The 27715-nt window shown below is 39.0% G+C and overlaps 1 protein-coding gene across 1 annotated transcript in view; it reads left to right on the forward strand.

Annotated features, from left to right (window-relative positions):
* The window catches only part of LOC141139845 (probable cation-transporting ATPase 13A4), a 74577-nt gene that overhangs the window by 33463 nt on the left and 13399 nt on the right, over window positions 1–27715 (forward strand). The window contains exons 15-26 of the mRNA XM_073626372.1: window positions 2052–2132; window positions 2249–2405; window positions 6757–6874; window positions 7303–7427; window positions 10110–10273; window positions 11520–11645; window positions 15908–15987; window positions 16556–16598; window positions 17292–17401; window positions 23527–23623; window positions 23745–23817; window positions 25504–25675. Of these exons, the coding sequence (XP_073482473.1) occupies window positions 2052–2132; window positions 2249–2405; window positions 6757–6874; window positions 7303–7427; window positions 10110–10273; window positions 11520–11645; window positions 15908–15987; window positions 16556–16598; window positions 17292–17401; window positions 23527–23623; window positions 23745–23817; window positions 25504–25675 (1346 nt within the window). The remainder of the gene's footprint in view (window positions 1–2051; window positions 2133–2248; window positions 2406–6756; window positions 6875–7302; window positions 7428–10109; window positions 10274–11519; window positions 11646–15907; window positions 15988–16555; window positions 16599–17291; window positions 17402–23526; window positions 23624–23744; window positions 23818–25503; window positions 25676–27715) is intronic.

Here is a 27715-nt window from a genome sequence, read left to right on the forward strand (position 1 = left end):
CTGTTCGCAAGTTCTGCTGCGAACTGAACCGAGGGGTGTTCGGCTCATCCCTAGTGCTGAGGAGAGGTGACATTTAGTAGAGAGTATTGCAAAGTTTGGCCGTGTGGTACCAGAAATAGTTTCTGAAGGTGCCAACTATTAATTTTCACCTTTGAGCGGTAAAATGTTCTGTTATGTAGCATAGTTAACTGGAGGTACTGGATTGAACTTAATACAACATGAGTCTTTTTTCAACCTCATTAAATGTCAAATTTCAGTGATAGAGATTTTCATCTGTAATGGACAGTCATGCTGCTCACATGGCAAACATTTTTTATTTAAAGAGACAAGTATTTACCAAAGTGTTTTTAGACCTCAATTTAACTTAATAGCATCCAGCCCTAGGTAATGGTTTACAATCCATATAAGCATTGGTCAACACAAACGTTTTGGCATAGCCCTGATGTAGGTAGAGTAAACTTGGTTGCTATTATGGAGATGCTGTCTTAAGCAAGCCATGGATGACTCAAAAACCATACAATTCTAGTTGAACACCAGCTTGTTAGTTTTTTCACATTATTAGTGCGCCAGCTGTGACAATCAAAAGAGCCTGATCAGATATGCTGGATTTTTTTCTAGAAAAACAAAACAAATAATGGCACAATTGTATGTGCCATTTACGTTTTTCGCTCAACAGAACATTTGGTTTTCAAATCGTCTATGGCCGGCCTTAATTTAGTACCTTTATTGCTGCACAGTGTTTATACAAGATGCTACTGTTAAAGTATTTATTTTAAAGTAGAACTAATCCCTCCTATTGTTTTCAGCCAAGGAAGCTGCCATCTTGGCCTCTGTTTGATTTTCAACTGCCATGGTGCTGCACATGTGATTACTTATGACACCAGCTATTGGATGGTTTGACACTTTGGCATATGCTGGGAATGGCATATGCTGGGAATGTAACTGTGTTTTGAAAACTGGTAAATCGATGGGTTTAATTCATCTTTAACCGCCCTGGCGGTATTCCCAAGTGTGGCTCAGGGTAAATTTTCAGTACCACACTTGGGATCGCATCGCAGGATCCATGTACAGCTTACTTACCTTGTCCCCAGGATCCTGCGATGTCTCCCCATTGCGTGTGCAAGCCATGTCTCTGCTCGATGTATCACAGAGCCGGGCTCCGTTCCCTGCGAGTGTCGCGACGCATGGGGACAGAGCCCAGGGCCACATTCAAAAAGTGAAAAATACATAACACATACAGTACCCTGTAATCTTACAGATTACATTACTGTATCAAATCATTTCATATCCCTTTTGTCCCTAGTGCTTTGTCCAGTGCCCTGTATGCAATTTTATATTATATATATTGTTCTTTCTGCCTGGAAACTGGAGATTGTCCATAGCAACCAAAAAGTGTCCCTTTACATCAAAAGTGGTTTTAGACCAGCTAGAAAACAGCGATAATAAATGAGAATCACTTGCAGAATTGAGCGATAGTGATTTGTGGGGGTATTAGTCATCAAACACTGAAAGTAATGACAGCGATAATTCTGCAACTGAGCAAATTTCAGTGTTTTTAATTTGATTACATTTTTTTTATTATTATATTAATATTTGTTATAATTATTTATAGTTATTTATTATATTATAACTTATGATTTTGTGTTTCAAACTTCATCATACCCGGGATGTCTACTAGACTCTGATTTGGACAGATTTAAGTGTGTTATTCCTAAGAATTACAGGCCTAAAATATAAAACGCCAAATTTCCATGCAAAACATTGTACCGCTTTGAGCATCAAAAATCTGACATAATCATACCGGCAGGGAGGTTAAGAATAAACAAATACAATTATTATACATGTGTAGTGTAGGCAATAGTTATACATATTATTTAAACTGATCCGACTATAGCAAATTTGATTCTAATTTGTTCACCGTTACTACGCTGATCACTGTTGACATTATTATTTGTCTTTAAACTGCTTCAATAAACACCTCTGACAGACATACCTATTAGTTTTTTAACTTCTTAAAGAGTCCTAAAATTATAACTTGACATTTTTTACAGGAATTTGAGCAGTCAAGTTCTGAAAATAAAGAAACTGTATCATCTAGCTTGGTTTTAAAGCCTGGTCAAGCATGCCGTTCTGTGAGTTTAACCTTTTTATTCTTTGTTAGCTGGTCCTTGTTATGAAAATTTAACATTTGTAGGGCAGTCTACAATATTTGAATAGTTATCATTCATCATTTATTTTAATCATTTAGGGACCAGCAGAAGGAATAGCTATCATCCACCAGTTTCCATTTTCCTCTAGTTTGCAGCGCATGTCTGTCATTACACAAGAGATTGGACAAGATAATCATGTAGTATATATGAAAGGAGCTCCTGAGATGGTGATTCAGTTCTGCAGGGAAGACAGTGGTAAGATATATTGTCATATTTCATTTTAGGTACAGTAACATTATAGGTTCTGTTTACACAAAATGCCTTTCTACCACTAGGTGGCTCTCTAGTACCTGAAATACAAATTTCTAGTCTATACCTATTCTCTTGGCTGACTGTTCACACAATGGAGAATTAAAATGGTAAACCACCTCCAAGCCCCACAATGAAGACTACTAGATTAGTGCAGAATCTAAACTCCTCAAAACATTAGAGGCCCAGAACTTTAGAACTCCCAAACATCTCACAAATCTCTTTAAAACTCAGCTAAGGCATTGCTGAAATTAATGAATACAACTTTTGACTCTCGAGTGCCAGCTTTCGTAGTGACATCAAATTCAAACACATACAAACACTTGGTAGATGCACAAAGGATGAATGCCAACAGCGAGAAACTTTTTAATGGGCAAAGGAGCAACCGTGTGCAACTCTAATGCCCCGTACACACAGTCGGACTTTGTTCGGACATTCCGACAACAAAATCCTAGGATTTTTTCTGACAGATGGTGGCTCAAACTTGTCTTGCATACACACGGTCACACAAAGTTGTCGGAAAATCCGATCATTCTGAACGCAGTGACGTAAAACACGTACGTCGGGACTATAAACGGGGCAGTAGCCAATAGCTTTCATCTCTTTATTTATTCTGAGCATGCGTGGCACTTTGTGCGTCGGATTTGTGTACACATGATCGGAAATTCCGACAACGGATTTTGTTGTTGGAAAATTTTATAGCAAGCGCTCAAACTTTGTGTGTCGGAAAATCCGATGGAAAATGTGTGATGGAGCCTACACACGGTCGGAATTTCCGACAACAAGGTCCTAACACACATTTTCCGTCGGAGAATCCGACCGTGTGTACGGGGCATTACAGAGTAGACATGAAAAAACCTTTCTCTCATAACTGAAAACCAAAACACCTTGGTCAGTTATGATGCTGGCAAAATCTTTGACTTTATTTCAGAGGCTTATACTGTAATTGATTACTAAAGGTGACACTGTCAGCCTAAAACTAAATATCCAGTTTAAAGATTCATGCAAAAGAAAAAGCATTCCAGTGCTGTATTCAATACTTCTGGGAATGTCCATCGCTTCAAGGGCTCAGGCATTCAACACTCCTGGAACTAAAGATAGTGGTAGAGGCGGCAATGCTGGAATGGAGGGGAGGCATGGGTGAATATATTATCTCTTCTCTTTCAGGAACTTTAATCTTAATATCAATGAAAGCAATGAATGCCTCTGCCCACTAACTAAATGGATGAATGTATTGTCTACTTCTTATCTAACTCCTTGTTATTGGTGTTTGTATTATTGAATTTTTTTCACCCACCCTGAAATTCATTTAACCTGCATTTACTACCAGCTTGGGATTCCAGCTAGTATGACTTATAAGTCACTATGGTTGTCTAAGGGAGACAATAAATAAGGTAAATGAGATACCCCCATTACCCCTTGTCTACCTTGTCTTATAAGCTCTGTTATTAAATACGAGGAAGACTCATCAAAATCAACAGAAACATTTCTGTGTTTTTTTTTTTTTTACTAACTGAAAAAGTTTTCTACAAAAGCATTGTCACATTTATTAAGAAATAAATAAAATAAACTGGGAGTTTACTCACTGTTTTGGGTGGACTGATCCTTTAATACCATATAATGTATAAAGTGCAGTAAGTGCAACATTTGAAATACAAAAATGCTACCTAATAAATAAGGTAGAGAAAATGGTGGAAAAACCTGCGCTCATGAGCAATACGTGATAAAAATAAATAAATTCACAAAGAGCAGCTGCAAAAAAAACTTCAAATATCCATGAAGTGGTAAACATGTAAATAAAACTTTTGTGCACTAGCAATAAATAATTAAATAAATAAATGAAGAGTGCCTAGGAGACACAATGTGTGTGTGAATCCCAGCAACAAAATAACAACACCAAGTGCTTAAAATCATTACTTAAAAATCCAACTAAATATTGACATAAACTGAAAACAAGTGATCATACATCAGTCCGTGACTAGATTCAAAGAAGAAAATGGGTAAAAAGAAAAAGAAAAAGTCCACTTGCTATATCTCATCACAGAATCATGAGAAATAATAAGCTGAAGGGATTCTTATCCAATGTATATTGATTGCAGAAAAAGGGGTAATAGATGTGCGCTTACCCCAATCGTTGGACCTTCTCTATGGCAAGGTCATATGAGCTTGCAGATATAACCCTCTGCGGGGACAGAATGTTGTTATCCGGGTCCTGACAGCATGTACCACCGACTCCAGTGAGGTCCGGACGGTCCAACTGCTCCAACATCAGAGGGGGGACTCAAGAGTGGAAGAGTCCATATTCAAGAGAAAACATTAGGAGAAAAACTCCAATAGTGTAATAATGTTTGAGGTTTTATTACTTAAATAAACCACAGATGTACATTTATGAGATTCCAGTAAAAAATGTTTAAAAAGCCGGCATAAACAAAGGCAGAACGCCCGTGCAGATAAGAACTTCGGAACACGTGATGGCAAGCACTGCGAGGCCACGCCCTACATGTTTCGTCATACGTGACGTCTTCTACGGGGCACGGGCGACGCAATGAACCATCACCTTATATGTGAGCAGACAAAATATAACCACGCCTCGTCTCCGCCCATGTCCGTCATTTGACAGGGCGTGTACGAAGATCGGGACAAGCCATCATCAAAGACCGCCCTCGGGGAGGTACACAGACAGAAGACGAAAGCGGAAAAAAACCACATAAAACGGAAATACATCCAAGCCTCATTATCGCGCCAGCCCGTCATACCAACAGGCATGCGCAAGGATACACCAAGCCTCGGTCTGGCCATCATTGAAAATCTCCTGTGGAGGGGAACCGTAATTGGAAAGCCGGAAGGGCTCGAGCGTGTACCCTGGATGAAATTTTTTTAAAAAACATCCATGATGTACTAGGGACTTCCGGTATTCAGTAAATATAAACAAGTTTTAAAAAACTTTAACATTGCACTTAGAGCTACTCAAACAGTGCATGTACTATACGTGGCTATAATCATAAAGTGCACCATCCATTTAATATAATGGAAAAAGTGTTTTAATGCACTATGTATCTAAAAATAAATAAAAATACCTTAAATTTTTATTATAATTAAAATAAATATGAATAAATAAAAAAATTCATGTATAAAAAATACATAGAAGTAAAAAATGGAACCATTATGTCTTTAGAATTTCACTCAAAAAAATTCAGATTTCAACCTGACAGCCAGAGCGGGACTCAGCCCATCCTTTTACAGTTTACAATTTAAAAGGAAAAGAAACGAAAAAAACTCAAAAATATGATGGAACAATTCAGGTAATCATGAACCTTCTGAAAAAAGGTTCCAATTACCTTCTACTGATAGTTGCAATTACAGGGGACTCATAAGATGTTATGTCTGAAGTTACATCATGCGTTATCAATAAACGCATTAATCTCAATATCAACATTAATATTGATAACGCATGATGTAACTTCAGACATAACATCTTATGAGTCCTTATGAGGTTCAGGTTCCACATGGTCTCAGCACTACACTTTTAGGTGTTTATGACACACACCCTACAGGGTACCCCATCTTAGGGAGCGCCACTTACCCCTACCTTCTTTTTAATTATCATATTCCACGCTCCTTTAGGGAGGCTCAGGGGAGGCTGCATACCGGTTCTGTCCTAAGCGCGGAATTCTATTGTTTTTTTATGGGTGTTTATTACCCTATTCTCGCATTTTTGTGCAGGAATTTTCTGCCATGAATCTGAGGTTTATACATCAGTCCTTAGATGCCTAGATGTGTTGGCTGGCTTGGCTTTCTTTTTTCAGACTTGTTTTACTTTTATTTTCTACCTGTCTTTGGGTAACAGTGCTTATTCTCTATGTTGATGCTAAGGAGGAGCAGCGTTGTCACCTTAGGATAGGAAATGTGTTATGACTAAAAAAGACCCTACATCCCCATAACATAGGGACAGTGTTGGCGAACCTTGGCACCCCAGATGTTTTGGAACTACATTTCCCATGATGCTCATGCACTCTGCAGTGTAGTTGAGCATTATGGGAAATGTAGTTCCAAAACATCTGGGGTGCCAAGACTTGCCATCACTGGCATAGGGGAAGGTGTTTTGTAGTCCACCTAGATAGCTGGAAACAGCTGGAAACAACAGGAATATTGGTGCAGCAGAGATGGGAGGTTATTAGCCAACAAGTTTTTATTTTTATTTGCAACTACCGAACAAATCTTACAAAGAACAAGGGTATTAAAAAAGGGAAGTTTGTTAGATTTTAAAATGAAGTTTATATTTTATTGTGTCATACAGTTCCAAAGGGCTTTTCTAGTGAACTTCAGTTTTACACCATGAAAGGATTTCGAGTTATTGGACTGGCTTATAAGGTGCTGGAAGAAGTAAAACCCCGGAGCAATAGCAGCTTCATAAGGTGTGATATGCTATATTAAGTATAAGTATAAATGTTTTTTGTGGAAACAGCTAACTGGTTCTAAACAGTGCAAACTTTCAATAACACTTGGGTGATGTCAGCCTGTCATTTTGATGGAGATCATTATTACAAAACTGACACCATTCTGTTTACTTAGCATTGTCCACTTATTTGCATTACAATTAATTGTATAGAGCTACAGACAATATACAATAGTAAAGTGGTAATAATATACTTACGTCTGATTCATTCCACTTGTTATTTGATTTATTACCAGCTTAAACTAACACACCTACACTAGTAATAACATATTCTACTTATACATTATTCATATATCTACTAACCTGGCATAAATATCTATTTTGTCTGCAGAAAAATAATTACTGTTTAGTATCAGACAAGGATAACCAAACATTCCTTTATTTCAGGGAGGATGTTGAATCTGATCTGGAATTTCTTGGTTTACTTATATTGGAAAACAAATTAAAACCTGAAACCAAACCTGTTCTGCAAGAACTGAGCGCTGCCAACATCAGAACTGCCATGATCACTGGTAACGAGGCTTTGCATATATATTCACAGTTAACCCTTTTGTAAGCAGCTCATGTGGGCAGTATGATTTAGAGAATATTTTATGTGATCGTTTTTCGTATTATATAGTCTAAAATTTTTACAATAAATCATTCATCACTGTAACTGTAATTTTGGTGCTATATATATTGTCTCTCACATCCTGTATGGGTAAAAGTGTGTTGTTTTTTTTACTTATTAAGACATCAGGTGATTCTCAGGGTAGGATTACACTTCCCTTACCCATAGTCAGCTTTAGTATAACACTTACAAAATCAGACATTATAGACCCATAAGACAAGTCAAGTCCGGGGGGAAAGGCTGGAAGAGACTGTAACAGAGGTTGATTTGCTAAACCTGGAGAGTTCAAAATCTGCTACAACTGTGCATAGAAACTAATTGTCTTCCAGTTTTCTCTTTGTCAAAGCTTAATTGAACAAGCTGAAGTTAGAAGCTGATTGGCTACCATGCACAACTGCACCAGATTTTGCACTCTCCAGTTTTAGTAAATCAACCCCATTTTGCCCTGTTTGTGTTAGTTGGCCTAGTATAGAAAAACTAGAAAGGACTGAAACCTGTAGCATTCTAATTCTAGATAAATGAAGACATAATGGGTAAACTAAAAGTACACTCTACGCCTGCCTTTCTAAACCTTTTTAACCTGGGGGAACCCTTGAATTAATTTTCCAGGCTCATGCTTCCAACCACTTCTAATAATGACTATATCTACAGCTCAGTACTTGGTGCTGGTCAGTGGGAATAATGATATTTACGTTTGTGGCCATTGGGAAGATTCATCCCCAACCTTACACTGATCTAAAAAGATCATTGGTGTCAGTGGTTACTCATATGAAAAGCAGTAGTTGTTCTTTGCTCAAGGAACCCCTAGCAACCTCTGGAGGAACCCTGGCTGAGAAAGGCTGTGCTACACTATTCCATCAACAAAACTGCACCTGTAGGGACAGAGATTGTGCAATTTTGGGTAGACAGCCAAACTGTGCTGTCAGGCAGGCAGTCTGGAAACATTCGTAAACATCTGCAGCAATCTAGTTATCCAAGGCTATGGTCAATGTTGGGAATGCAGAAATCTTGCTCTGATGATTCCCAATAGGGACAATTTTGCTGGGTCTGTGATTGCAACAGATTGCCCACAGGCTGACTTTCCTCAGGGTGGATAATTGAGTGAACAGACTAAAAATATTTATCCTAAGGCCTCATGCACACGGACATTTTTACAGCTGCTTTTTTGAGCGATTTTTGCAGCTTAAAAAGGCCTGTCTATGTTAGTCTATGGCTTCATGCCCACCTAGGCGTTTTTGAGCTGCAAATGGCATAGGCGTTTTTAAGCTGTAAAAAAAACCCAGGACCAGTGGGTGCTGAGAGACGTTTTTCAGCTGTAAAAACTCGAACCACCTCACATCCCCCCAACCTTAGCTCTCCATAGACACAACATACATTTAGCAAAGCCAGGCCTACATGTTTTTGAAGCAAATCAGAGTTAAAGTGTAAGTAAACCCCCCTATCGTTTTCAGCCAAGGAAGCTGCCATCTCTGCCTCTATTTAATCTACAACTGCCATGATGCTGCACATGTCATCAGTTATGACACCAGCCATTGGATGGTTTGACAGTTTGCTTGAGAGCACAACCAATGGGAATGTTACATTTCCGTCAAGTTCCAGAAATGAAACTGTTTTATGGATGGGTTTACTTCCGCTTTAACTTTAAGTGGTTTTAAATGATTTAAAAATATTTTTTTAATAATAAACATGTGTTACTCACCTGCTCTGTGCAATATATTGCACAGAGCAGCCCTGATCCTCCCTTCATAGGATCCACCGTCAGCGATCTTGGCTCCTCCTTTTCTGTCTACCCTCATAACAAGCGTTTGGTATGGGTGCTCTTGATTGGTCTCGATCCCGAACTGGGCTGTGTGCCTCCCATGACACATGCAGGGCAGCTTGGTCCTATCCCCTGCTCTCTGCTCACAATATTTGACTGAAAGCAGCGGGAGACAATCTGCTCACACCCAAGCTTGTGAGAATGGGGTGAGAGGAGAGATGACTGGCAGTGGGCACAGTGCTGTATCGATACAGAACTCAGGTTCGTATTTGAGGAGGGGAATGGGCACAGCAAGTGGCAAAATGTTCTTTATCTTAATCCAGGGAATGCAAAAAAGTAGTAGTGAAGTCTGAAGAAAAAGGTTCCCCCCCTGCAAGTTAATGGCATACTGTAATGTGCTAATAAGCACTGCATACTATTATATTATTACAGACTTACCTGTAAAACTGATCCTTCCAGACAGTGGCTGACTGTCATTGCTGCCAGGGCTTCCATCCTTATCTGGTCTTCCTTCTGGGTTCGCCAGCTCTGGTTGTTTAAATGGCTGAGCCGTGATGATGTTGATCCCATGCACGTGCACGGGAGTCGCAACCGCGGCACAGCGCTCTAGATCGATGGCACGTTCAGTGTGCTCTCAATTCAGAATGCAGTGTACATGCCCTGGTGATGTCACTGGCTGCATAAATTGTGAATATCTTCTAAAATCATTCTGTCCAATGAGCCCACAAAGACAAAAATACCAGAAATGCCACATTGCCAGTCCAGGCTTGTATCCAAATCTATGAGAATTGCTATGTCACAATACAATGTGTTTATTCTGAACAGGCGATAATTTACAAACAGCTATAACAGTGGCAAAGACATCTGGCTTAGTACCTGAGAACAGCAGTATGATCCTTGTAGAAGCTGAAGAACCATCTGGACTGAGCTCTGCAAAAATTTCCTGGCATCCTGTTGAAAGCCAAGAACAAACTTCCAGTAATACCAAAGTATGTTTAGTCATTTATTTCCCGTTATGGGGAAACCATAATGGACTGGGGTCATGTTTATGCATTGGCGCATTTCAGGGTTTTCGTTTTTTTTATACCTTACACGTCAGCAGCAGCCCACTGTTTAATTAACTTAATGTGTTCAATTTGATTATTCATTGCACATACCATAGCGTGGGCACTTATCTTCTTTTTTCATGATTATGTATTGTTTTGTACATTTACTTTAACACATTTTTAAAAGACATTCAAAACAGTTTTTATATTTATATACAATTGTTCGTTAGAATTAAGCATTTAATACAGTGTGCCCCCCCTCTTAAACCTGGCATGGTTTGCAGGGTTTCTAAAATGACAGTCCAGCAGTAGCTACTTTCTTCGTGGCTCGTTCTACCTAACTGGCACTTCCATAGGGCTCCATTCAGCTTTGTGTATAATTTGAGCTTTAGCTATTCATTTTGCTGTAATTATTCAGAGAAGCCAAGGGCCTCATGGTTTTTCACCTTAATGCATTGTATGCATTAAGGTGAAAAACCTTCTGTGGTGCTTTAGCCCCCCCCGAGCCCTGTTTTACTTACCTAACCCCAATTTTTCTCCGGCTGGGAACGAGCACACCAGCTCTATCTGGTGTCTCGTGTCCTGATTGGATAGATTGATAGCAGCGCAGCCTTTGGCTCCCGCTGCTGTCAATCAAATCCAATGACACGGCGCCGGGGGGGCAGGCCGAGTCCTGCATTCTGCGTGAATGGACACAGATGCAGGACTTGGGAGCGTGCCCACCAAGGAGAGTGCTTCTCCAACGTTGACACTCGATGCAGGAAGGAACCATCAGCACCACTGAGGCACCCCAGAAGAGGAGGACCGGGCCACTCGGTGCAAAACGAACTGCACAGTGGAGGTAAGTATGACATGTTTGTTTTTTTTATTAAACAAACAAAGGTTTACAACCCCTTAAGGGTTAGTCTAGGAAACATGAAAAGAAGCCTAGAGCTTCACCTAATGGCTAGAAGTAGTAAATGAGAACTAATCATACCATATATGTATCTAACAATCAACCAAATGAAAAAAAAATCTTGGTTCTTTAAACAATTTACAAAACTATACATAAATGCTATACATTTCCTCTAAGATGGCAATTCTGTTAGCTTCTAACGAAACCAGTGGGAATCTAGGGTATATTGAATAAAATATGACACCACTATTCTCTGAATTTATTATTACTTTGTAACCCTCTGTTGTTGTTCAGGTTTCATTAAATATTAATATTGAAGGAAGAACAATTTTAGAGGAAGCACAGGGCGACTATTATTTTGCCATGAGTGGGAGCACATATCAAGTTGTCCTGCAGCATTTTCAGAGTTTGCTACCAAAAGTAAGTGTTTTTCCCTACAATAGTAAACCTTTCTACATATTTTTACCTTGGATTCAGTAGTTATTTCAGTACATTAACACTTTTCTAAACAGAGACCTATTAATACACTACCAGTACCACCTAAATATATAAGAAAAATACATGAAAGTGAACATTTAGCAGTATTTACTGATGCTTAATAGGGATGGGCCGAACACCCCCCGGTTCGGTTCGCACCAGAACATACCGAACAGGCAAAAAATTTGACAGAACACACGAACACCGTTAAAGTCTATGGGACACGAACATGAATAATCAAAAGTGCTAATTTTAAAGGCTTATATGTAAGTTATTGTCATAAAAAGTGTTTGGAGACCTGGGTCCTGCCCCAGGGGACATGTATCAATGAAAATTTTTTTTTTAAAAACGGATGTTTTTTCGGGAGCAGTGATTTTTTTTAATGCTTAAAGTGAAACAATAAAAATGAAATATTTCTTTAAATATCGTGCCTGGGGTTATCTATAGTATGCCTGTAAAGTGGCACATTTTTCCTGTGTTTAGAACATTACCGCAGCAAAATTACATTTCTAAAGGAAAAAAAGTCATTTAAAACTGAACACGGCTGTAAAGAATTGTTGGGTCTCGGCAAAGTAGATAAAACTCATTGAAAAAAAGAGAATGGGGTCCCCCCAGTCCATTACCAAGCCCTTTGGGTATGAATATTAATATTACCTTGTTACCATTTCACACAGAGGTGGAGGCCGGGATCTGGGGGTCCCCTTGTTAAAGGGGGTTTCCAGATTCTGATAAGCCCCCCACCCGCAGACCCCCACAACCACCAGACAAGGGTTGTGGGGATGAGGCCCTTGTCCCCATCAACATGGGGACAAGGTGCTTTGGGGGGCTCCCCCAAAGCACCCTCCCCATGTTGAGGGCATATGGCCTGGTACGGTTCAGGAGGGGGGTGCTCTCTTGTCCCCCCTCTTTTCCTGTGGCCTGCCAGGTTGCGTGCTCGGATAAGGGTCTGGTATGGACTTTGGGGGGCACCCTTACGTCATTTTTTTAAAATTTGGCGCAGGGATCCCCTTAATTTCCATATCAGACCTGAAGGGCCTGGTATGGATTTCAGGGGGACCCCCACGCAATTTTTGGTTTTTAATTTTGGTTCGGGGTTCCCCTTAATATTCATACCAGACCCAAAGGGCCTGGTAATGGACTGGGAGGGACCCCATTCTCTTTTTTTCAATGAGTTTTATCTATATTGCCGAGACCCGAAAATTCATTACAGCCGCGATCAGTTTTAAATGACAATTTTTCCTTTAGAAATGTCATTTTGCTGTGGTACTGTTCTAAACACGGGAAAAATGTGCCACTTTATAGGCATACTATAGACACCCCCCAGACACGATATTTAAAGGAATATTTCATTTTTATTATTTCACTTTAAGCATTAAAAAAGTAACTGCTCCCGAAAAAAAAGGCCGTTTTTAAAAAAAAAATTTGCATTGATACATGTCCCCTGGGGACAATGCATGTCCTAGACTTTCTCATCCCTGTTAATGCTAATATTTTTTTGTGTAATAACAATGATGATAACACATGATGGCATGCTGTCACTTAATTTTAACTATTCAAGTTACAGGATAAGTTCACAGTTCAGAGTATGTTACACATTACATCCCTATTTTAGGTGTGACATGTAATATGTTTCAGACCTGCCCCCACAACTCTGATCCCCACCCTTCCTGTGACACCCTATATGCTCTGACATTTTGAAAATAGCATGGCTATGTAGGGCTCCACCCACACAGCTGCATCAATCATTCACAGCGATCTGTCAATGAGAGAACTACAAGTGCCATCATCCACTGAGGCTGATGGCTTGTAAGTCTCAATTAACTGCAAGGGAACTGATAAGCGCTCTCATAGTTCAAACACAAGCCCTGCAGCTTGCAAACAGTCAGCCCATATGGATGTACAGGCTGAAAGTTGCAGGGCTTGTCTGCAGGAGCCCGACATTGTACCCCTTATCTACTGAAATGCTTTGCAGACTCCTGAGGGAAAAATAATAAATACCCATTTTTTTCCTGCAAAAATATGTAAATTTATAATTTCTTCCCAAAAGGTCAACTTAGCCTTTAGGTATACATTATACAGGTCATAAAAATTAAAAAAAAAGAACAAAAAAGCCCCCCAATAACAATAAAAAACAGGAAAATTGCCAAATGTGGCAGTGGCTAAGTGGCTAGCACTTCTGTCTGCAGCACTGGAGTGTCCAGTTCAGAGACAGTGCATGGAGTTTACACGTTCTTCCTGTACTTGTGTAGGTTTCCCAGTCAGGGCCCTATCTGCATAGGGTTTTCATGTTCTCCCTGTATGTGTGCGCGTTTCCTCATGCACCCCAAAGATATTCTAGTAGGGTAATTGGCTCCATTTGAAATTGGTACAGTATGTACTGTATGTGTATGTGTACGCATGTGAGATAGGGACCTTAGATTGTAAGCTCCTTGAGGGTAATGACTGATATGTATCTTCACTTTAAAGACATACATTTGTTAGCACTATGTAAATAGATGTAATAAATATTTGTAATATGAAGTTAAAGCCACAAAGAAAAAAAACACATTTATTTTATTAGCTTTGGTCTTGGTATGTAACTTTATTTGAGTCTATAAGGACTCGCAGGTGTGTAGGTGTGACCATCCCTGAAATGAATTTCTTTGCAGAGAAGGTAAACAAGATGAGGCCTGGAGAAGGTGGCATCATTAGTTTAGGTAAATGTAAACCTACACTCCAAAGTAGAAGTTCACAATTTTTTTTTTTCTTTTTGTAGTTTTGGGTAGAGTGAGAAGTGGATTGGTCTCCTGGGAAGTTTTAATTGCTGTCTGTGCAAAAGCAAAAAAAAAACATGTCCCAGAGCTACCATGATATTTTTGACTATGTTATGAGATGAAAGACCCAGTAGAGTATCAAATCATGCCTTACTCACCCCAAAATTAAAAAAATTAAAATGGCTGGTCTGGTCAGTGGAGCCGGTTCACACATCTCCGGGGCAGCTACGGAGCACACAACAGAAGGGTCCTGTGCATAACTGTTTATTTGCTTAAGTGTTGTTCTAACCAAATCTTTTTCTTTAGCTTTTCATAGAGCAAGAAATGTTTAGAACATGTGTCAGTTTTGTATCTGTCTGTCTGTATTACTGTGACAGACCTAGCCGGAATAGAGGCTTTCGGAGAGGACTGAATGCCAGCCTTTGCTGACCGATTATGGGCCCTGGCATTTGGGGGAACGGTGCTTGTTGTGAGCTGTATGCCTGGGAACCCTGGAAGTAATGTTACTTTGGATTCAAGTCCATGTCCCCCCAAAACACAGAACTCTGGGAACCCTGTATGTGCCATATTATAGATAGTGACTGCTTCACAATGTTGTGTGTATATATTGTGTGTTGTCTCATGCTTGTGTACTATTTGCTGTGTTAGTTTGGGGTGGGGCTGTGTTCCAATGTTCTACTGTGTCTGATATTCTGGGATGTTTGTCTCTATGGAGGGAGGGGGGATTCCTCCAGCAGCCCCCTGCTGATAAAACTGTTTACTGATGAGAAGTTCGAACACACCTGACCTGTGTGTCTATTGTCATTGGACAGTTTAACCCGCCCTTTTTTCCAGGGGTGGAGGGAAAGAGTCTCTGAGTTATTTTATCTGTTGTGTCCATGTGTGATAATAAATTAGTTGGTTCCTGGTTGACCCTCAAACAGAGCTTTGTCTCGTATTTGGGGGGAGAGTTATTTGTATGGGTTTCTTGTTCGGCTGATCGGAGTGTCCGGTAGCTGCCTTGGTGTTCGGGAAGGGAATGTCCTAAACGACGTTAACCCCTTTCATACCCGGGGTGTCGTTACATTTACTTTCATGTCCTGTTCTAAAAACATAACAGTTAGAGCCAGAATGTCATGGAAAATGCCCTCCTAGATTGTTATTACCAAAGAAAGTGCCCTAGTTGAATGATGGTCCCTAATCCCTTGTTTCAGTGAAAACTGTAACATTTTAAATTCATCATCACTTTTTGTTTTAGTGGCAATAGTCACTGGAACCAATAGAGAGGGGGAATCTCCTGAGTGGGAAATCAGACAGCAATAGGAGTCTGACAGATTCTAACCCTTCTTTAGTCTATCCAAATGAATAAAGAAGAAGCTTTACCTAGAGATATAATCAATAATTCATGATGCCAACTCTGAATGCCAGAATAAAAAAATACATACATGTATAACATTTGTGCTTTTTTTGCAGCTTCTTGTAAATGGGGCTGTCTTTGCGAGAATGTCACCTGGACAAAAATCCAGTTTAATAGAAGAATTCCAAAAACTAGAGTACGTTTTATAATGTTTTACATGTTTATTTGAAGAGCTTATTGGAAAAAAATCATCAGCAATATAACAGATTTTTAATATTAGAAGTATTACACAGCTGATGTTTTATAACATTTACAAAGTTGTTTCATATGAAAATGACTAAAATCCTTAAATTATTTTTTCAGCTAGCAGGAAAGCTGTGTCAACAGTGTAAACACAATTTCAAGAACCATAAAAAATTAAATGTGCTTTTCACATTGCTTTTGAATGGCAATGCATGTTAACATACCTGGGTTAACATACTATAAAGGTTTAGTTTAAACATGATTGGGAATTAAGGAAGACAAAATAAAGTTACAAAGCACAGGCTTCAGGAAATACACCACTAGTCAGCCTGAGAGGTGCTTTGAGGATTATGGTCGCAGTTGCTTGCATAAAATCAGATTATGTAAAAATTATTACATTTCTGACTTTGGTTCATTTGCTATGTTTGCTTGATAGAATTGTCTCACTAAATGCTTTTAATTGCTACCTGTAATTGCTCTTTAAAAATAGACATTAACTTTAGCTTTTTTAATCTCAACAGCTACTATGTGTGCATGTGTGGGGATGGAGCCAATGACTGTGGCGTAAGTATTAATAATGTTTTTTCTTTTTCTGTGAATGGTTTACGACTCATTTACACCACAATTCCTGCAGTTAGTGTGCAGTTCCACATGTGCATTTAACTGCATTCGTATTGTGATTGCGGTATGTTTGCAGTGTGTGTGGGGTGCATTTGGGGTGTGTTTTTTTACTTTATTTGCATGCATTTGTGGTGCATTCATGTACATACAAGTGCATTTATCTGTAAAAAAAACTGAGCATGCTGTACTTTTTTTAGAATGCATATGAAAGCACAGCAAAAACCATAAACAATGCTAAATAAAATACACTATCAATGCACTGGAAACACAACAAAAACATACCACAAACACATTACAAACTCATTTAATCATGCATCCCCAGCTATGTTCACATAAGTAGCAGCAGATATATTAAGTCTGGGTTATTTAAGTGAACAATCAGTATTAGAAAAACAAATGGAGGAGCATGATTTGATGCAATTATAGATGCTTGACAATCAATTTGGGAAATTACATTATGAACATATTTGTTTGTTTATGGTCTTCGTAAAATAAGAATCGGCTTCCACTGGCTGAATTGGAGGTCTTCAGTATTCCTTTGTATTGGTATTGTCCACTATTGTATAAGCTTTGTATTGTAAGCATATTTTCCACAATGGTCCTAAAACATCATTAATGATTACTTTTACATTCCAGGCTCTAAAAGTGGCCCATGCTGGCATATCACTGTCTGAGCAAGAAGCTTCAGTTGCCTCTCCATTTACTTCCCGTACTCCAAACATAAAATGTATCCCAGAACTAATCAAGTAAGCTGAGAAACGCTTATTTTATCCATATAACTCATTTAATCGTTGAATAAAAATGAAACACTTTCTAAACCCTGTGTTAAATTCTCTACGATTTTGTTACTGTGCCCCTATTTTCATGCTTTATGATGACAGCCAGGATATTACTATCAACTGAGCTTTCTGCCTCTCCTCTTTATAGCACATTGTATACATGCTGGATTTATTGCTATAAAGGATCCATAGGATAGCCATTGACACTCTCACCAACCCCTATTGGATTATTCGTTGAAAATGCTGGAAATTACCCCCCAGGGAGGGGAAACTGGAGGTTCAGCACACTGCAGTTCCCTGCTTGTAGGTAGCTAAGGATAGTGGCAAAATAGCGCTAAATCCATACATATTTTTTTAGTATTGCTATCTTATCTTAAGATATTGATGTTAATATAGGGGATCTCATTCCCAAGCAAGCATTGTCTACACCTCGGAGGGTCTCCATTGTCTCCTTGGTTCATAGTTTAAAGTAACAACAATGTAAATTAAAGTGCCACACTATTGCTAAAAGGCTCAGATATGACTTCCAATAAAGGGAAGGAAGACGCTCTAATGAGTGTCCAGTGTATATTGGGGGTTCAAAACCACCCCTTTCCCCAGGGCTCGAGATTAAATATAAGCAGGGAAAGCGAAAGAGTATCTAGTGCATTTCAAGGGTCCAAAACCACCCACTTCGTGAGAGCTTGAGATTGAAAACAATAAATAAGGACTAAAAGTGAACTGCTTCTAGTGCTTGTAATCACACTGGCAGAAATGCCATTAAAGGTCCGGTTCACTGTTAGTCAATTTATATTGTTTTTAATCTCAAGCTCTGAAGAATGGGCCAGTTTTGAAATCCTGAAATATGTTGGAAGTTTTTCAATGGTTCCCCTTATCTTTATTAGAATAAATGCTTATCTGGACCTTTTTAGCAGTGGTGTTTCAATTTACAGTTTTGTTAAATTAAACTGCTTGTAGGTAGTCTTCCAGTGAAAACTCAGACATGATATACAATGTGTACAACCCAACAATAAACGTTCTCTTCCTTCCTAATAAAGTCCTCTTTAAGCTATCATTGTAAAGTGGAAATTCACTTTTACAGAAAAATTATACATTTGATGGCTATTATTTTTACAGTTTTTTATTGATTACCATTATCCACTTGTGTAATTTTTTATTTTGTAAATGGTCGTGATATTTCTATGAAACTGCATATATTTGTAGATCCTAAAGGCTCTAGGAACTAGTTTATAGATCCCTTCAGCTGATGAATGTGTCAGTGCCACAAATGCTTTTAGGTAAATGTTAAGCTGTGCATACAGCTTGCATGTGCTCTAATACACCTAGAAAGTGGATGTACACAGTGGGGTTGATTTACTGAAACTGGAGGGAGCAAAATCTGGTGCAGCTCTTCATAGAAACCAATCAGCATCCAGTTTTTTTTGTGAAAGCTTAATTGAACAAGCTGAAGTTAGAAGTTGATCGTCTATCATGCATAGCTTCACCAGATACTGCACTCTCTAGTTTTACTAAATCAACCCAGTAAGATTCCTGTAAAAAGCTGCGCTAAAAATTATTAAAAGTCCATATAAATGACATCAAAGGGATTTCTCCAAATCTTATTCCAAGTGAAAACACCACCACCGTGCGCTTCTAAGCAGTAGTGACAATCCACCCTAGTAGTTGAGCCTGCTTACCAGATGGCAAGCGTAAAAGGGCAAGTGGCTTTAGCCTAGCCAAGGCCTTTTAGCTTGCTAACGCTCCCGGTGTTCCTATGGGGGGTAAATCTCCAGGCTCCCTTAGGTTGTCCACATATCACCATTCAACACGAAAAACCCGGATGACCCAGAAGGAGAAAAGAACTCGCCATAGTATAAAATCCTCCAGATATTTATTTAAAAAACAAGTAGTCACTTACATTCAAGTTAGCAAAGTTGTATATATGAAAAAAGCCGGCCGGCATGCAAACAAACGGAGCCCGTTCTCTCACTCCGAAAGCGTGGTGATGTCAGTGCGTACCTTTCCAGACGCGTTTCGTCATCATCTGACGTTGTCAATGGGGAACGGGCAACGCAGCGACTCACCACAATATAAAGGGAGCCAAGCCTCGTTCTGAGTAACGAGCATCCAGGCGCCATATTAGATGTGGGAAAAATTCCCTTAGTTTCCGGACATCCTAAGCGGATGTGCATCACTACACTCTACATTCATCCATCTCAAGGTAAACAAAATTACCTATTTGAGCACACTATTGGTGTCTGTCACAGCCTTGTATGTACAAAATGGATGTAAAAATGTATATAATTAAATTTTATATGATAACATTAAAAAACGCTTCTATCCCAAATTAAAATGTGTATGTAAATACACATGAAAAGTATATTAAATAAGTAATGCACTAAGTGAATAGTGATCAACATATATTAACCAGGAAAAAACTTTTACTATGATATATATTCTCTCATAATGTTAAAATTATATGCCAATAAATTATGTGATATATAAATGAAAGCATTGACATTTCTAAGTCTGTGGATCCACAGACTAAGAACATATGCACCCTATGGGTTGAATATCGAAACCGATGTCAATGCTTTCATTGATAATTCATGATTTCCCTAGTGGTGTAGATTTCTTATGTATCTGGTTTACATTGCTGAATTTTTATCTGTATTTATAATTTTATAATTTTTTATTTTATAACAATTTGTTATTGGAGTTTGTGAACTCGATCTGAGATATGAGTATGCGGGTGCCTTTTTTCCTTTTCCTTCCCACCTTTTTTTCTTGTCACTAAGATTTTTAAAATGTGACATTGGTTATGATATTGTTTTTGACACCTATGTCTTATAATACCTGATTTGGAGCATGATGATCAAACAGGTGGAGCACTTATTATTTTACACATTTATAACACTAAACATTCTTTTAGGTTTTTTAGGGTGAATATTAATTTTTTATGTTGATTTACATTCAACATTCATTGTAAATTACACAATATGTATTCATACACCATTTTGGTTTGGGGTTTGATTAGGTATACACATAGCACTTTATTTGTTCATGGAATTTTTTTCCATGAATATTTACCATTTAGTTTACACGATAAATTTATATATCACATAATTTATTGGCATATAATTTTAACATTATGAGAGAATATATATCATAGTAAAAGTTTTTTCCTGGTTAATATATGTTGATCACTATTCACTTAGTGCATTACTTATTTAATATACTTTTCATGTGTATTTACATACACATTTTAATTTGGGATAGAAGCGTTTTTTAATGTTATCATATAAAATTTAATTATATACATTTTTACATCCATTTTGTACATACAAGGCTGTGACAGACACCAATAGTGTGCTCAAATAGGTAATTTTGTTTACCTTGAGACGGATGAATGTAGAGTGTAGTGATGCACATCCGCTTAGGATGTCCGGAAACTAAGGGAATTTTTCCCACATCTAATATGGCGCCTGGATGCTCGTTACTCAGAACGAGGCTTGGCTCCCTTTATATTGTGGTGAGTCGCTGCGTTGCTTGTTCCCCATTGACAACGTCAGATGATGACGAAAAGCGTCTGGGAAGGTACGCACTGACGTCACCACGCTTTTGGAGTGAGAGAACGGGCTCCGTTTGTTTGCATGCCGGCCGGCTTTTTTCGTATATACAACTTTGCTAACTTGAATGTAAGTGACTACTTGTTTTTTAAATAAATATCTGGAGGATTTTATACTATGGCGAGTTCTTTTCTCCTTCTGGGTCATCCGGGTTTTTCGTGTTGAATGGTGATATGTGGACAACCTAAGGGAGCCTGGAGATTTACCCCCCATAGGAACACCGGGAGCGTTAGCAAGCTAAAAGGCCTTGGCTAGGCTAAAGCCACTTGCCCTTTTACGCTTGCCATCTGGTAAGCAGGCTCAACTACTAGGGTGGATTGTCACTACTGCTTAGAAGCGCACGGTGGTGGTGTTTTCACTTGGAATAAGATTTGGAGAAATCCCTTTGATGTCATTTATATGGACCTTTAATAATTTTTAGCGCAGCTTTTTACAGGACTCTAGATTTTGGTGTAATCGCACTATATGCTGCTGCTTATATATTTTTGTGTTAGCGCGGTTCTTCCTATTTACAACCCAGTAAGATGCGCTGTGCAGTACAGATTGTGATTGCCATAGAAGCCTCCTTCTAAAAAAATCATCAATGCCTCATCAACTTTTTTGGGTAACAAAATATACTTATTTACTTAAATTGATTGTAAAGGCAGAAGGTTTTCATCTTAATGCATTCTATGCATTAGGATAAAAAGCCTTCTGTGTGCAGTGGCCCCCCTCAGCCCTCCTAATACTTACCTGAGCCCCATCTAGATCCAGGAATGTTGCACGAGAGACTCGGCTGTCCAGGACTCTCCCTCATCGTTGGCTGAGTCGGGAGCAAAGAGCCATTGGCTCCTGCTGTCAATCAAAGTCAGTGAGTAGAGAGAGGGGGTGGGGCCAGGTCACAGTTCCATGTCTGAATGGACACACAGAGCTGCGGCTTGGCTCGGGTGCCCCTATAGCAAGCTGCTTGCTATGGGGGCACTCAACAGGAGGGCCAGGAGCACCGAAAAGGGGCCAGAGAAGAGGAGTATCTGGGCTGCTCTGTGCAATACCACTACACAGAGCACATGTTTGTTATTTTTAACAAAAAAAAAATAGACTTTTCTATCACTTTAAATATATTTTGTAGTGCAAGCTTTTGTGAATACTCTTCTTTAATCACAGTGTCATAGAAATTTTTAAAAACCACAGTTATACTGTATATGAAAGTACACGAGACATCAAACAATAAAAGTTAATCAATTAAATAAAGAGATTTAGATAAGGACCTATTTACAAATGAGTTGTGGCAATAAAGTGAAGCTGTGAGATCAAAGTATATAGCAACCAATCAGTCTTATCTGTTATTTTTGTGGTGCAACACTTATCATTTTCTCAGTAGGCAGCAGCAGTGGAAGAGGGATAAATTGCATTCACTCTTCCACTAAAGTCTGCAACCTGTATTCAAAATTAATTCATATTTCAGACAGACAGACAGTTCCCTGGGTCACAAATGATTATTTTACATGTAAAACACAGTTGGGTAGAATGCTGATACTGCATTGACTCTAACCTCTCACAAGCAGGGCCCTCGTAATTTTCTTGTATTGAATTGTACTTTAGTGCAAACTCATTTTAATAAAGTTTTTATAAACGGGGTGGGGGTACGAGTACAAGGTTCAGTTCTTCCGAAATGGTAAGTTATACGCATCAAAAATGTAGATATGAAGTTAGGTTCCACAAGTGTCAGGCAAAAAGCACTACTGTCTCAGTTCATCTAGAAGGTAACTGGGAAGTCAAGAACCCAACCAGATTAGTCAGATCATGCTACCTTCTTCGGAAGACATAATGAAAGTCACACAATTTAATTGTCAGATTCGCCTGATAAAGAAAGATAATTGTTGAACCTGCATTGCATGTTGTCAGTGGCAAGAAAAAATATTACTAAAAACCAGTATTAAATTGAATTGTATTTTAACTGCACTGTCTCCCTTTGTATTATAAAGTGCTGTGCAAACTGTTGGCATTATATAAATCCTGTACATACTAATGCTAGGGGGAATTTAGGTGTGAGGCAAAAGTCAATGAATAGATGGACTGCTATAAGCTTAGAATTTGCATCCATCCGAGAACTTCCAGGATATGTGAATAAACAACAGTTTACTACTACATTGTTTTTATTACTTGCATGATTTGATAGCTAATTAAGTTCATGTAAATTAAGCTATGCATAGAAATAAGTTGACGTTTGGTAGATTTGACTACCAAAACTACTTCTTGGTGAATGCTCATTTCACAATTATTTCAGCCAAGTGTACACTGAGCAGATACTCATGCAGAGCCCATTTTATGATTTATCTTAGCAATCATTTAGAAATATGCTTTCCCACCAATATATTTTGCAGTATGTCACAATGTGGCCTGGATTGTACAATGGTTAGTTCATGTTTATGGGTATCCTTTTCCCCAACCTGTATGAACGGCTGTGTCATAGTCATTAATGATTTCTTGTGTCTTCCTTCACAGGGAAGGGAGAGCTGCGCTGGTCACATCTTTCTGCGTTTTTAAATACATGACCCTTTATGCCATGATCCAGTTTGTTTGTTTACTGCTACTTTACTGGGTAATTTTTTTTTCTATGCGTTCTTTTTTTAACACAATTGTTTGCTATAGGTTACTGTATACATAGGAATAAATTAAATTATAGTACTATAATAAATATAGCACTTCTTTCCCTTTTTTAGCAAATTAACATCTTGTCAAACTATCAACTTCTTGCGCAGGATATGGCCGTAACTATCGTAGTCTGCTTAACAAGTAAGTAACAAGTAAGAAAAATGACATTTATAAATCTTGTATGTGCGCTTATCCACACAAGCTACATCCCTGTCTAATTTTCAGAAGCCAGCAAAAGTTTTCAAGAAACAAAAGCAGAATGTGCTTAACCCGGTAATATCAAAAGTTCCTAAGTAACTGTAGGGTAATCTAAATGTAAAAGTGTTCTCCAACCCTTTTTTATTAATGGAGGGAAGGTTAGATCCTCTATTTGGGCTTTATTGCTGCCTGTGTCCCCATTGTAAAGATTGATGTTGTCACCAGCACTAGTTAGATTTTTCAATGAAATATATAAATAATTCACTCCAGATAAGGCTAGGATTACACGAAGTTGGCAGCAATGCTCTGGGGGTCACTGGTACAGAAAACAAAGGTAAATCTACCCAGTGGGCACACAACAATAAAATGCCCAAAAGATCTAACTCTTGCAAACATTATCCAACACAATCAAAATGTCTGGAGTTTAGCTTTCAACTACACATATATTGAATGACTAGTAAAAGGCAATTTAGTCCTAGACAATATGAAGATAAAAAGCCCATGTATGGGGCAATATCCACTTGGATGTGGACAGGAAAGGATGGAAAATTAGCATCTCTCCAAACTTGTCCATGTGTGCAGTCATTGTATGACCCTGACTGTTATTCTGTGTATGCTCTAGAATTACTGAGAGTCAAACAAAATGTTACAATTAACATAGTACACAGGTATAACCAAACAGCAGAGGAGAGGCTTTATTTACAATAGAAATAGTTACAAATAGTTGTTTTTTTTTTACATTATTTGATTTCTATATATAATTATATTTACTATGATATTCAGATTTTTTATTTTCTTACTGTTGTAAGCCCACATAATTATTTTTGACAGCATTTGCTGTGAAGGCCATTTAATTCCAGTGCATTTAAAAGAAGATTTTAAACAATGTAGTGGACGTGGGATGGGGGCCAGAATGGTTGTCTGCTGTGGGAACATAGCTGGCTCTCAGGATCCCTACTGTACACATTATCAAGTGTCAACAATAACTGTATGCCAGAACATAGAATGGATGAATAGTGCCATCTAGTGACAACGTATAGTGATTGTAAACGATCACCTTGTAAAACAACCCATTCAGTTTCAAATTGAAATGAAAGGGAAAACATTTTTTGTATAGATATAAAGAAAAACATTATAAATACCTGTTTTCCCTTTTTTATAAATGATCACATTCTCTCTGTTCTCAGATGCATAAGAGCCGGGGGGGAAGAGAAGCAGCAGCACACTGAGCTACCCAGTGAATGGATGTGTGGTGGGGGCGTGACAAGTCTGATCATTGGATGAGAGCAGGTCGAGTTCCCAGCATAGATAGAGAACTGACCACACTGTGCTCTTCTGCATAGTGTGGTCAGTTTTCAATAGGAAAGCAGAGGGACTAGCAGGAACACCAGGGATTTCACACAAAGGAAGCAATACAAAGAGAACAAGTACATGGTACAGCAGGCACATATCAGACGTATGAAGTGTCGAGGTAACAAACGCTTTAACTCAGAAGCATAGTCAGTTTGCATGTAAAAATGATTGTTAGGTGAATGTTGAAAACATAATTTAATAAAGACATTTATAATTACTAAAATGTAGCTTTTTCTTGCTAAATAATATGTATATATTTGTTTTGTTTTTTTATAGTGAGTTTAAACCATGCATATCCAAAACTAGCACCATATCGGCCTCCAGCACAGCTTATGTCACCTCCTCTCTTGCTCTCAGTAGTCATTCATGTAATTGTCACTACAGCCATTCAAGTCTATGGATTTGTTGTTGTCCAGCAACAAACATGGTATTCTGAGCATCCTAGCAGGTAAGCACTTCTCAACCAGCAGATTAGGTTCAACAAAAGGCACTACTGATCAGGTTAAGGATTACTTCTGCCTGATAAACTAAATTTAGGGCAGTTTAAAATGTTTACAAGCTGTAGATTACAATGTAAAATTACTCAATAATGAGAATTCTAAAAAAACAAAACAAAAAAAAAAACATGGCTTTCTTGGCAAACATTTACACATAATTAAATACAGACACTAGGGCCTAGTTCACATATGTCTTTGTCTGCTTTTGTCCATCATTTTATTATTTTTTTAAATGTTCATTGTATGCATGTTTTCATGCATTTTCCTTCTGTTGGGAATCGTAGCATATACAATTGCACAGGAGATCAGAATTGCCCCATTTTTACAGTACATAATTGAATTGCCTCATTGGATGCAAAGTATTTTTATGACACATTTGATCTTTTGTGTTCCAAAATGTACATAATTTACAAGGGTGTGAGCCAGGCTGAATGTGTCCAAGTCAAAGGAACATAAGATAAGTGGTAAATATCACCTTAAAAGGAATTCATGGATGAAAACAAATTGAGAAACAGCAGTGTAGAATTTCTGAAAGCATAACAATTGGTGAGTAGACAGATCAAATAATGTACAAAATAATGTGCAAAGTGTAACATAAAATTGCAGTCATTATGTCTAGGTTAGGTTAATTCAGTAAAACCAGGTTAGAAGTAATTTTATAGTTGTTATTGGGTATTTTCTAGGTACATTATCATAAATGTTCATGCTACTTTCTTAACCACTTCAATACAGGGCACCTAGACACCTTCCTGCCCAGACCAATTTTCAGTTTTCAGTGCTGTCGCAGTTTGAATGACAATTGCGCGGTCATACATCACTGTACCCAAACTAAATTTTTATCATTTTGTTCCCACAAATAGAGCTTTCTTTTGGTGGTATTTGATAACCTCTGCGGTTTTTATTTTTTGCGAAACAGATAAAAAAAAGACCGAAAAGTTTTGCTTTTGTTTTTGTTTAAAAATTTTGTAAATAAGTAAGTTTTCTCCTTCACTGATGGGCACTGATAAGGCGGCACTGAGGGGCACTGATAAGGCGGCAGCGATGAGGTGGCACCAATGAGTGGGCACTGACGGGCACTGACGATGGGCACTGATATGCGGCACTGATGGGCACTGGTAGGCGGCACTGATGGGTGGCACTGATATGCAGCACTGATGGGCATTGATAGGCGGCACTGATGGGCACTTATGGGTGGCACTGGGTGGCACTGGTGGGCACTGATGGGCACTGTTAGGCAACACCTATGGGCACTGAAAGGCTGCACAGATGGGTTCTTATGGGTGGCACTGATGGGCACTGATAGGCGGCACTGCTGGGCACTGATAGGCGGCACTGATGGGCACTGATACGTGGCACTGATGGGCACTGATACGTGGCACTGATGGGCACTGATACGCGGCACTGATGGGCATCCCTGGTGGCACTGGCAGTGGTAGGCATGGGAGTGGGCTCTGATTAGCAGCTGCCTGGGCATTGATTGGCAGCTGCCTTTGCACAGATCAGTATTTCCCTAGGGGTCTAGGGGGCATACCTGGTGGTCCAGTGTGGCTGGTTTCCCTGGTGGTCCTGGGCGGCTTCCCTGGTGGTCCTGGGCAGCTTCCCTGGTGGTCCTGGGTAGGATCCGAGGGGGGGCAGTGCTGATAAACAATCAGCACAGACCCCCCCTGTCAGGAGAGCAGCCGATCGGCTCTCCTCTACTCGCGTCTGTCAGACGCGAGTGAGGAAAAGCCGATCACCGGCTCTTCCTATTTACATCGTGATAAGCCGTGATTGGACACGTGTGATCACGTAGTAAAGAGTCTCCGTCAGAGACTCTTTACCTAGATCGGTGTTGCGGGGTGTCAGACTGACACCCCGCAACAACGATCGCCGCGATGCGTGCCCCCGGGGGCGCGCAGCGGCTCAATATCCTGAGGACGTCATATGACGTCCAGTCAGGGTATTGAAACCGCTTTGCCGACGTCATTCTGCTATATGGCGGGCGGCAAGTG

Source organism: Aquarana catesbeiana, linkage group LG04 (assembly GCF_042186555.1).
Source record: "Aquarana catesbeiana isolate 2022-GZ linkage group LG04, ASM4218655v1, whole genome shotgun sequence".
Taxonomy (NCBI): Eukaryota; Metazoa; Chordata; class Amphibia; order Anura; family Ranidae; genus Aquarana; species Aquarana catesbeiana.